Here is a 12540-nt window from a genome sequence, read left to right on the forward strand (position 1 = left end):
GTCAACATAGCTACAGACAAAAGCGCTAATATGTCAACAATTATTTGAAAACTTAACATAAGATCTTTAAGAAATCGATACTAACTTTAACTAACTAACACCTGTTTTTTTATTGTTGGCAATGAAGTGCCAGGCGAGAAAACGGATTCTCAAGATAAATATTAGAGCCCAACAAATAATTTTGAACATAATCATGTACAATTTGGTTTTGTGAAAGTTATTAAAATAGTGACGTTTCGTCTTGACACAAGACATCTTCAGACTAATAAGGAAGTTAACAAGAATTATAGATATATATATATGGAGTTATTTACATAGTTTGAGGTATTAGATTACTGTGGCTGTGTAAGTGTGATGTTTATGGGTAAATTTTTCATGACAATGTTCAAAATTATTTGTTGGGCTCTAATATTTATTTTGAGAACCTGTTTCTTTTTCGGACAGTCGAAAAGCAGTTTTAGCGTATGTAATCCTCGAAAATCTTTCCTTCTTAGAACGTACGATTACAAGAACCCTTAAAAATAAGGGAAAAAAAGGGTGTTTTACCGAGTTCCGATAGTTTCAACTTCCCGCTTGTAGTATTTACAATAGATTGCCGCGTGAGCAAAACATGTAATCGGAGAACATAATATTACATTTATACTTCACTTGTGGTCATGTGACGGGAATCTGCTGCCAATCAACTTTAACTTCCCGCCTGTAGCTTTTATGGCAGTTACTTCCTCACTTCACCTGCAGCGAATGCGAATCAGAAAAATTTAACTTTATTTTGTCAACAATTATAGTACGGATTGATACAATAAAAGATATGGCGTACAATTTTTAAATCACGGTAATGCTTTGGTTGTGTCTTTGAAGATTAGTGCTTCTAAGGTATTCAAAATCGTTTGCTATAATTCATGGCTTTTAGAGAGATTTGGTCAGTACATCCGACAGATAAGTTTTATATAAAGCCAATATATTTAAGATCGTGTCTTGTGATAGTTGGTTCGATGCTTTAGTTGAGTCCCATTAACTTGATCATTTTTATTTATTCTTATATTTCACATAAGTGGCAAGTGTTCATTTCTTTAGCAATCAGTAATATACACAAAGCTATAAAACTGCAATCCAAATTCGTGATCTTGCAAGTTTTTAGGAGTACTTCATTTCTTACAAACGCCGTTATTTTCACAAACTGTTCGAATTGAAAAAAGACGCTATATAGCCATATAACTACAAGACTTTTGACCAACATGGCGTCGAATTTAATCACATTGACGAACCAGTGTTTACCAAAGAAACAGTATTTGTACAAATTTTTTATTTCTTAAACATGGACTGAAACGAAATGCCAGTAAGCTGTAATGTGGTAAACGTTTTGAATTTTAACTACAGTCTAATAGCTAATGCTTTGAGTTAGTGTACCCTGTTTTAACAAACAAATCTCCAGTAAACGGTATTTTCTTGTATACTATTATTTTATGTGGGTTTATCCTATCCGTAATTCGTCCTAATCTTTTGGAAAGTGTTTTTTTTTTGTAAAATTCCGGGCTTAGTTCGTCAGTACAACGTTTTCCATATCACAAGAGGGGTTCGTTAAAAGATTGTCGTACATTCAAACTCAAAATTGTTCATCAATTTGAAATTCAATTTTCGGCTTGTAAACAGATAAAAGCTAAGACACTATATAACTTCCCTCCCATAAGTCATGAGCGTGCGTTTGAAACATAAATTTGAACGTAATACATCTGAGTGCTCTACATGTTCAGTTCTTAAAAATGCATATCGTGGCTACAATACGGCGTTTTTTTATAACTGTCTCATCAGTAGCGAAGAGAAATTGAGCCTCTCAGAAGTTCGATATCATACTTCTATTTGCATTTCGATAAACACTTACAACAAAATCTCAGCATGTAATGTAAAAGTGACAATCATGTAACTCATCAAAATTACAACTGAGCGATAAATTTGGAAAAATATTGGAGTTGTTGCTACTTGTTTAGGAATAATTGTATGTTATAGTGTAGCAAGCGCCTTGTAGACTTTGTTACTCGAAATTTCTTTTATTATCTAATCGAGCATGTAGAATTTAATTGTAAAGCTTGTTGTATTTTTAATATATATTGTTTTATTGTCTAGAAACAAACAAAACGCTTTGTCTTTATCAACGTATTTTATCATAGCTTGCTGAGTGTGAGCCAATATATATCTATAATATCATCTTATCTGTGATAACTAACATCGACTAAACGTTCGAGTGTCTGGATATCTTTTCAAAAAGCTTTTTTCATTCTCAGATTTATGAGATATCAAACTGTAGAAGTCTGTGTCAAATTTAGCCACTGTTTGTTTAGTTACAAAGTGTATAACAATGTGCCCTCCCGGTTATCACCATTGTGCAGTGGTGACTCCTGCACTTGTGACACAGGATGTACGGTTACATATTGTATGGATTGTTTTGTAGAGTCATTTGGCATTTGAAACATTCAACACCAAATCATTTACTTAAAAAATCATACATTACATAAAGTATCAAACAGTAGAAGTCTGTGTCAAATGTACGGTTTGCTTAGTTATGTGGATTTGGCATTTGACAAATTTAACACCAAATAATTTTACCTTAAAGGCACACATTACATAAGTGTGGAACATTTACATCGAATTTTTTGAGAAACTGTACTGAAACTTAGTGTAACTAACTAAAAATAAAAATCAAGCTAAAGAATTGTCACTATTGTCTTGTTATAATTTCATAATTTTCCCACGATTTTTCCGTATAATCTCAGTTGACATTTTTACATGATGGTGATAGCACTTAGCTTGTCGGCAAATTCCGCAGTAGTTCTTATTGCGTGCAGGATATGTCATCTTCAATTAAGTAAAACATTATTAAAACACATTGTTGTAGAATATATTTTCTTTCTTATGATCTTGTGACATAGTATTGGTCTTTTATCAAATTCAAACTGTAAAGAAAACCGCTATAAATGTATATTGAAAGAGTCGTGTTTCAAGTCCGTGCACTTAGAAAGTCGAATTTAAGCTCTTGGGGATTTTTTAACAGATATATATTGTGTTTAATCCGTGTAATTAGCTAATATTGATTTTGTTTTGTTAATAACGACAGTTTTGAACGAGGATTTTTGTCACAAAAAGTGATTGTCTCGAATGTCGTACTTACCCCGAATTGTAAAACTTTAATTCCAACAATATACCGGTGAAATACTAAAGGTGTATTCAAAACAACATAAAAGTCAAGGGAATTAGAAATTAATATTGTAGATACTTTGTGTGTTTCGCTTTCAAATTATTCCAATCTTTGACACGTTATTATAATCTACCGCATTCATATGATTTATATATGTCACAGGTCATGCATATGAACAATATTCGAAATTTCATAAACGTCACAACATGGAGTTCAAACAAAAAGTGAAGAGGAATCAGATGAAATGATTTCTTTGATTTTTCGCCCTAGGAAAAGAACGCCTAGCTTTTTAACTTTTCGACATTTTTTGTGTACATTCATATGTGTTTTCATGTTTAGTTATTCCAGAACTTTACAGCGAGATGCACCAATCGGTGGCAGAGAAGGGCTCTCTTTCTGAAGGTGATTTGATCATGTGACATAGTAAAACACTATTCTTATCAGCAGATAACATTTTCGGAATTTTTTTAATATCTCTGGTTATCGAGAAATTTTTTACATTCGCACATGAAGATTGTTGGACGTCTCAGGAAAAGAGGGAGTAGCCGGTACTTGTTAATGATTTGAAATAGACTGAAATCAAGCTTTGTGTAAAATGTAACTTTTGGTGACGTTCATGAAATTTAGTGTTTTATCTTATTTTTATCGACAACGGAAATAAAATAAAAAGCGGTTAAGAAAGTTTCTATGTTATTTGAATTTTGAAAATTTATTGACGTTTTCTCTTTGCACAACTCTTTTGCACAACTCTTCCAAAAAAAATACTTTAATGACACGTTGTTCACGAGTTTTCCACGCAAAGCACGCAACCTGCAGGACTTTTGCGAGACTGAAATTCCCTTGTTTCTACCAGTGAACTGTATAGCAACTGGAAGGCTAACTTGGCCGCCATCTTTGAAGCCTGTATGATTGCCATATTTGAGGGTACGGAGGCGAAATAAATCACTTCGTAATTGCCGGATTTTTTGCAAAAAAACAGTGGTCTTCGAGCCAGCTTAATGTCTAAAAACCTTAAACAATGTTTGGACTTGAATAAAAAACAAGTGTAGGCATGTGTATATTGAGTTAGCCTTCCAGTTGTATAAGAGTTCATTGGTTTCTACAGAGTTATTAGAAATGCAGGTTTTTGAGCAATCGACCAAATCAATGCTTGTGTTTTTAAAACAGGCTATTTTTTATAATGTGTCTAATTTTTACTCTTTGAGCTTTCAAATATTAAAATAATTTCCAGTGTTTATGTGCGAATGGTTTCATTGGCCTGATCCAAACACGGGAGACGACGAATCAGAACATCTCTTCCCACATATATCCATAATAAATGTTTGTAACAAAAAATTTGTAAATCTGCAACAACATATTGATTACTTTCAAACTGAGCATGGCTGATCCAGTCACAAATGGACAAAATTGTTGTGCGATGTACATGTTTTTGTTTGTTATTACTAAATTCAAATTTTTGATGAATTCAACTCCTATGATCCGCCAATCCCTCTGATGATATATATTGCACTTTTCAAATGTATAATTTCGAATGCATACTTTGCTGCAGGCTCATTTTCGGATTGCTCTGTCATAAATCAAATGAAATCTGCTTCCAATGTGCCAGAAGCGGGAAAAGAAAGATTCTATGTCGGTCAGACTCCCACACAATGGATGTGGAATACAGACGGGACTGGTTTTTCTAGAAATGATAATTTAATATACGACAGTCCCCCGAGCTTATGCACAAAAATTGATCAAAGAATTCCATGGCTCGCCAAACAATCGCCAGATAGTAAGTGAAAAGGTTAACATGTGTATATGTGTGTAGTATAGTTTAGACGTATCTGTTCAAAAAATGAAAGCACCTAATGGACTGATGGCGAGTCTACGACAAAGCAAACAGGGATTGGTTTCTGTATTGTGATTAAATAAATAATCTGGAACTATTTTAAAGTAAAAAATCTTTCAATTATGGTATGACTTCGTTTAAAATTAATTCCTCTCAAGATTTACTTACATTTGTGTCAACCCAAATGTTAATAGAACGGACAAATAACTCATAAAATATATCTCATTTTATACAAAATTGAAGTGCTTTCCGTATGTTTCGTGCTTGAAAACAGTGAGTCAATAACTGATGATGATCTCGAGCTCAGGTCCATGTTTAATCGATTACTTTATTTTATACACGCCAAACAAAACTAAACTTAACAGAACACTTTATGTATTTAAAACTACTATAATTTCAGGGGAAAAGATCCTGTATTGAACACATTAGCTAAACTACGTATTATGAAGGGGTCGTGGGGCAGACTATATGTTGTTGGTAAAACGACGATTGCAAATCTTTGCTTTTTTTCAGGTAAGATAGAAATCACGCAAAGCTCTCTCGGATGTCCCCAGGCATGCTCCTCAGGAGAAATTAAAACTTCTGCTTGTGCATTTCAGTCTAATAATGACTATTTAAAGAGCAGTGGAAGGTATATATTGCATCGACGATTTGTAGTTGCTTTGGTCTGTGCAAAAATTTTTTTTAACTTTGAAATAAATACAAACACTTGATTCATATATTTCTTACGATTGACAGTTGAGTTTGAGCTTTGTTATGTCTTACAGTTCATCGAATCAAAACTCACTGCAGATGTACGGTGGAGAGATAAACTTAACGCAACAAAATCAAATCAGCATTTTCTTTCCTCCACAATCCTACAATCTCCATCATCATGCTCAATCTGTCCAAACTCCATCTTATGTGACTCCGTTCACACCTCAGCCCAGTGGATGTTCAGACAAATCTGCAAACATGGCATCATCCACGACCACAAACTTCTTAAATAACAATATTACTGATCTCGTGATCAATCAGGACTGCGCACATGCTTGCTGCGATAAGTCGATTGAGAAAAATGGCAACCAGATAATTGAACATTGTAAATATTCAAAATCTGCAAACTCAGCGGAAACGAAAAAACACAAAAATGGGACAAAAGCAGCCCGGGGTCGTTCTAAAAAACCGCGTTTGTGCCATTTTTTATTGGAGTTACTAGACAAACCTGACCTCTACTCGAACATTATTGTGTGGATTGATCGTAAAGATGGAGTTTTCAAGTTTGTCAACTCATCAGCGGTTGCCTCTCAGTGGGGCAGGCGTCGTGACAAGCCAAACATGAAATACGAAAACTTTGCTCGTTCTTTGAGAACATACATTTCAAAAGGATTCATGGCAAAGCCGCCAACTCGCCTCGTGTACAAGTTTACGAGTAAGGCTTTTAGTCATTCGCATTGAAAGAAAAGTGCCTCATGGTGGTACCTTCAGAGATTTGGCTTTCCTAGTTATAGAAACGTTATGACCGACGCCCTTGTTGTGATAGAGCTGATATAGATATTTTTAAAGTTGTGTGTGATATACAGTTATTTATATTATAAGAAATAAATTACGGTTAGAATGTTTAGATTATGATTGTTGTCCTAGTCATACAGACTAGGACAAATTTTATTTTTGCTATAGCAAAAATTAGAATAGGATAATTGTCAAACCGTGTGACAATTTGAAACTTTTCTCACTTTTACGGTTCTGTTGACATTTTTCATGAAGTCATATTACAGGGTGTCTCAAAACAGCAGCGATCTTGCTATTTATTACATTTTTACTGACCCATGCATCTTTCGTATATTCAACTATCTTAGAACGCTTTGAATTTCAAGATATTGTTTTTGTTTCGTGCTTATTTCTTGAATACCCTGTCTTGTACTTCATTTGATTTGATGAGTTGCTTTTTTAAGGTTTTGTTAAGAAGTTGTGTCATGTAGAAACACCTCTTGCGAACTATTGTTTGGAAACTTATAGCTAGCGCATTCAAGAAAGTTTATAAGACAAAAAACATGACGTATGATTTGTTATAAATTTCAGTTGCTTCATGTTCTTAAAAGTTTATCAGAGTTGTAAATAACATATTTTTTTAAGAACTTTTATTATGTTGTATTTAATCGAAAGACATCAAAGCAAAGTGTCGTAAAACCTACTTTGTTGTTATGTATTGCATTAACAGAAAAAATTCATATGTTTTTTGTTTGTATTAGTTTACTTTGGTTAGTGATTCGTACAAAAAGAAAATGCACTTTGAAAGCGTTTAGACAATAGCATGGAAAGGGGAGAGGGGCGTTTTTCTCCATTGCTTTCTTCTAACCACGCTCCTAACTACCTAAAAGAAAGATATATTTCTCTTTAAAGGAACACTTGCTTCGTCAAAAGTTTTGAACTTTTTTCCTTCATTTTTTTTACCTGCTTTCATGAATCAAAGAAAAACATGCGTATTTAAAAATCGTATATCCACATGTTGTCTGCAAATCATACTATCATATTTCGCGGCTGGCACATATGCTTATCACTTTTAGTTCGCCGATTATAATTCCCCACCACTTGCGGTAAAAAGTTTCAACATCATTGCCAAGTAAGTTTTGAGTGTTCTCAAATGAATGTAAGCACTTATTTAAAGTAACAGTAGGCAGTATCGCGGCCTGGCTATTTATTCCTAAATAAAAATACTTTTGTACGGAAAAAGTAGTGAATGAACTTTATAAAAAATATACGGCTTACATTAGAAAGTTGGTATACCAACTTGGAACAAACCCCCCTGAACAGATCACAGCAATTACCGGCACCTTACAAATGACTTATTCACAATACAAAAAACGATCAGCTAAAAACATTACACTTCACACTAATTCACAATGACAATACACAATTGACACCCACACATTACAACTAAAAACATCACACCTAAATCACACATCACAACTAAAAATAAATCATTTAACTTCACCCTAATTCACAATGACAATACACAATTCCTGTACACACGATACAATGACGTAAGAACCAGATAACAAATACGGCTAACTTGACGTTTACTCCTTTTATTTGACTCTGAAGATGACTACCGCTAAGGTTGTCGAAACGTCAGTCAACAACAACAAAAACAGTCCTTCTCAGGACTTTACCAACCTGGACGATCGACATTTACAAACATGTTACATTAGAAAGTTGGTATACCAACTTGGAACAAACCCCCTGAACAGATCACAGCAATTACCGGCACCTTACAAACGACTTATTCACAATACAAAACAAACGATCAACTAAAAACATTACACTTCACACTAATCCACAATGACAATACACAATTGACACCCACACATTTCCTGTGCACACAATACAATGATGTAAGAACTAGATATCAAATACGGCTAACCTGACGTAACTCCTCATTTGACTCTAAAGATGACTACCGCTAGGGTTGTCGAAACGTCAGTTAACAACAACAAAAACAGTCCTTCTCAGGATTATATTAACCTGGACGATCTACTTCTACAAACATGTAATTCTATATTACAAACTAACTGCTATTGTTTAGTATAGAATGGCAACCTCATGACTTCAACAAATTTATCTATATCATCATATAACAAAATTATTACCTAGCCTGCAATTGCATCACCAATTATATGGGCAATGTATAAACAAATATTTATAGACAAATATATATATATATAACTAGAATGAATGATAGTATGAACTTTACACATATTTACTTTAAGAGCCTTGTCCTGGTCGTCAAGAGCGTGATTCTACCACGTACTTAATACTTCACCAAAATTCAGCTAAAAGCGTGAGGTGGCTTAAATAATACACAACAGCGGTTATAATAATCCGTTTATGCACACGAAAGCGCATTTTGTGAAAGCAGTAATCATGTGTAAATTTCAAAAAGTATATACGATTCACACTTGCCTATAATACCTATAATGCCTAATGTGCCTATAAATTAATCCTTAACAACTGCCATGATTGGCTCATTTGACTCAAGTTAGGCAAAATATATAGTCCAATGAACACACACAATTTGTAAATCTCACCCAATCAAAAAGCTTCCAGATGATGTCAAGTTAGGCAAAATTCATCAAGGTTAGGCAAAATAATATCTACCAGTCAAATGGCTGGATTGCCCACTGAAGTTAAGCAAAATGGTGCTTTTGCCTAACAACCACAGAGCTATGAATAAATCAGTACTAACTGCACTGATAATTGCAAATTATTAATAGATTAATTTACAATTTTGCCGCGCTAGTATCTCGATCGAATAAAATTAAAATCAGACTGCTTTAGGATTTTTACCATAGGCAATTGCCTTAGGTGCCTACCCCTAGATCCACCTCTGGTAACTGTAAGCTTCACTTATAGACTATAATCCTTAACTGTCCAACAAAATATTGCGCGTCAAATTACGCGTCAATCAAAGTCAATAAATCATGCATAAATTAATGTCTTTTACTAAATATTTATAATCTGTGCAGATTGTCAACAATCCAATGTATATTGTTGAGACATCCGTCGATTTCACTCATGTATATCCTCAGTTCCTCACCCATTTCCACAAACCTTTTGATGCGTCCTACAGTAAGGATAACGTCACTTAAGTAATCAGTGCGCAAGCTTTTTAAGAAACCTGTTGGTGGAAATATAGTTAGTTGGACTTCGAATGATTCATCTGACAGTAAAATTACCGTAAATAAACATTTTTAGGGAGAAAGATATAATTGTGTTACCAAGAAGCAGCCGCGGGCACAGGGTCTTCATCAACTGGGGGGGGGGGCAATTAAGGGGCAAAGGGATGTTTGGGGGGGCAAGAATATAAAATTGACTGTATCCGATTTCGTAGATTTAAGTTCACTACACGAATATTGTTAAATGTCTTATGAATGAATGGTTTAAGTTTTAACGTCAAATTTTTAAAGTGTGGTATAAGCTTCAACAATTCCAGGCTTATGTGACCAGCAAGATACTCGTACATAAACTACTATTAAAACGACGACCGGTATACAGATAAGTCTTTATTTCAATGCAATGCGTCAAACGTACGGTTCTAAACGACAGAGTATAGATATTAACATAACCGACAAGGAGGCCTAAAGCCGTAATCATCGTTACCTCGTAATTTGGCCACTAAATATAAACATCCATGTACAAAAAATACACCACTATACATGAATTGTGCTCAATCTCAAAAGACCCCAAAACCATGCTTTTATACGGGTCCCTTTTGTTTTTCATAATAATTAGCATAATAATTAGCATAACCTAAGCTCTATGCATCTCGATCCTACATACCAGCCCCGAACGACCTACTATACGTCGTTCAATAATTCAAAAAGGATCGAGAGCTACAATACAAATGTTTTCAATGTTAACTTGCGCAAGTTTTAAACAATGTGTCCACCAATCTTGTCGAATAACCAAACATAAACCAATAGATACCGTCGTTTAACGTAAACAAAATAATAATAACAGTTAAGTGACAACAACAATAACGTTCGTTTTCTGAAGAATTTCTCGCTTTACTTCGCAGTCTCCAATAGGCACAACTTCCTGACATCTCGACGATAACGACTTTGATTCGCCGTGCGGATCTCTACTTGCCGAACATGTCCGTTGCTATCGGGAAATGTTTCTTCAACTATTGCTAGAGGCCATTCACCTCTGGGAGTATCTTCCATCACCATCAAAACGACATCACCTTTGATTAAGTTTCGTTTTGGGTGTAGCCATTTCTGTCGTTCTTGCAAACTTGGCAGGTATTCTTTTAACCACCTTGCCCAAAATTGGTCAGCTAACTTCTGCGCTCGTTTCCATATTTCTCGGGGGTTATTTGCCGTAGGTGAAGAACTTGCACTTGTGCTTATGTTTCGATAACGCAGGAGTAGAGTGTTTGGTGTAAGAGTTGATAAATCTCGAGGGTCATCACACTGCCGTACAAGAGGCCGATCATTCACTATTTTCTCGACTTCGCACATTACTGTAAGGAGTGTTTCATCATCAACAACTCGGTCTCCTATTATAACACGCATTTGCTTCCTGATTGTTCTGATCATGCGCTCCCAAACTCCCCCGCTATGGCTTGCTTTCGGAGCAGAGAAATGCCATTGAATTCCCTTTCTCTTAGACGATCTAATATTCTAGCTTGATTCCAATTTTGCAACATTTGCTTAACTTCAGATTCCGCTCCTCTAAAATTCGTCCCGTTGTCACTGAACAACTCATTCGGCGGTCCGCGTCGACTGACGAACCTACATACGGCTTGAATGAAGGAATCTGTCGATAGGTCATGTGCAATCTCAATGTGTATGGCCCTTATGGCTAAGCAAGTGAATACACAGCCATATCGTTTTTCAGTTCCTCTTTTATATTTGACTTTAAGAGGTCCAAAATAATCGACTCCCACAGATGAAAACGGGTACTCACCAGATTTCACACGAGCTTTTGGCAGTGGGGCCATTATCTGCTTCCCTGGAGACTGGTTTCGGCGACGACACGGAACACAATTATTGACTATACTCTTCACAGTGCTAGGTCCCTTTATTATCCAGAAGCGTTGCCGTATTGCTGCTAGAGTTTGACTGGTTCCAGCGTGACCTTCCTTTGCATGGTAATACCGGACAATGAGCTTTGTAACGTGATGACTGGAATCAAGAATTGCGGGATGTTTAGATTCTTCCGGCAGCGATGATTTATCCAAACGTCCACCAACTCTCACAATTCCTCCGGCGATGACTGGACATAGTTTAGCGTATCTCTCTCTCATAGTTTTCTCGTTGATAGATGAACTTCGTTGGGTAAGTTTAATTATTTCCTGGGTTGCCGATTCAATCTCTTTACCTTTAGAGGACCACGTTGTACTTCTAATCCTGGACCGTTTGGATAACGGCTTAAGATGTACTGTTTGAATCTTAGCAGCCATGCAACCGACTTCTGCAATCTGTACCATTCGGATGTTCGATGGATAAGTTGTATTAGCGAATCAGGGTGCATCCTTTGAGTTGATGACGGCACCAACTCTTGCTTTAGGTTTCTTTACTTCCACATCTGTGTCTTCTACGTCTGGTATGTCATCTAGCTGCGTTGGCCATAATTTGGGATCTTTCCAAAGGAAATCGGGTCCGTTCAACCAAAACTGCAAGTCCCGTTGGTCTTGGCCTGTTGCGCGACCAAGACTTATACCTCTTGATGCAAGGTCGGCTGGGTTGAGCTTGGTTGGCACATGTCTCCATTGATTCGGAGTAGAAGCATCGTGAATAACTTGTAATCGATTCGCTACAAAGGTTTGAAACCTTTTGTTCTCGCTCTTAATGTAACGCAGCACTATCATTGAATCGCTCCAGAAAACAATTTGACTTATTGACAGATCCAACTCATCACAAATTTGTTTATTCAGCTTCACGGCCAATGTTGCAGCGGTTAGTTCCAATCTGGGTACCGTGACTGTTTTAAGAGGTGCAACTCTTGATTTGCCCATAACTAAGGTACAATGAAT

General features: G+C 35.8%; 1 protein-coding gene across 1 annotated transcript; it reads right to left on the reverse strand.

Moving 5' to 3' along the window:
* Positions 1-11097: 11097 nt before the first annotated feature.
* Positions 11098-11994, reverse strand: LOC124449079. The gene has a single exon (XM_047000021.1). The coding sequence runs from the start codon at positions 11992-11994 to the stop codon at positions 11098-11100; it is 897 nt and encodes a 298-aa protein (XP_046855977.1).
* Between the last annotated feature and the right edge of the window lie 546 nt (positions 11995-12540).

This window comes from Xenia sp. Carnegie-2017, unplaced genomic scaffold (assembly GCF_021976095.1).
Source record: "Xenia sp. Carnegie-2017 unplaced genomic scaffold, XeniaSp_v1 HiC_scaffold_23, whole genome shotgun sequence".
In the NCBI taxonomy this organism is placed as follows: Eukaryota; Metazoa; Cnidaria; class Anthozoa; order Malacalcyonacea; family Xeniidae; genus Xenia; species Xenia sp. Carnegie-2017.

Coding starts and splice junctions, on each gene's coding strand:
- LOC124449079 (XM_047000021.1), bottom strand. CDS start 11,994: ATGGTACAGATTGCAGAAGTCGGTTGCATGGCTGCTAAGATTCAAACA.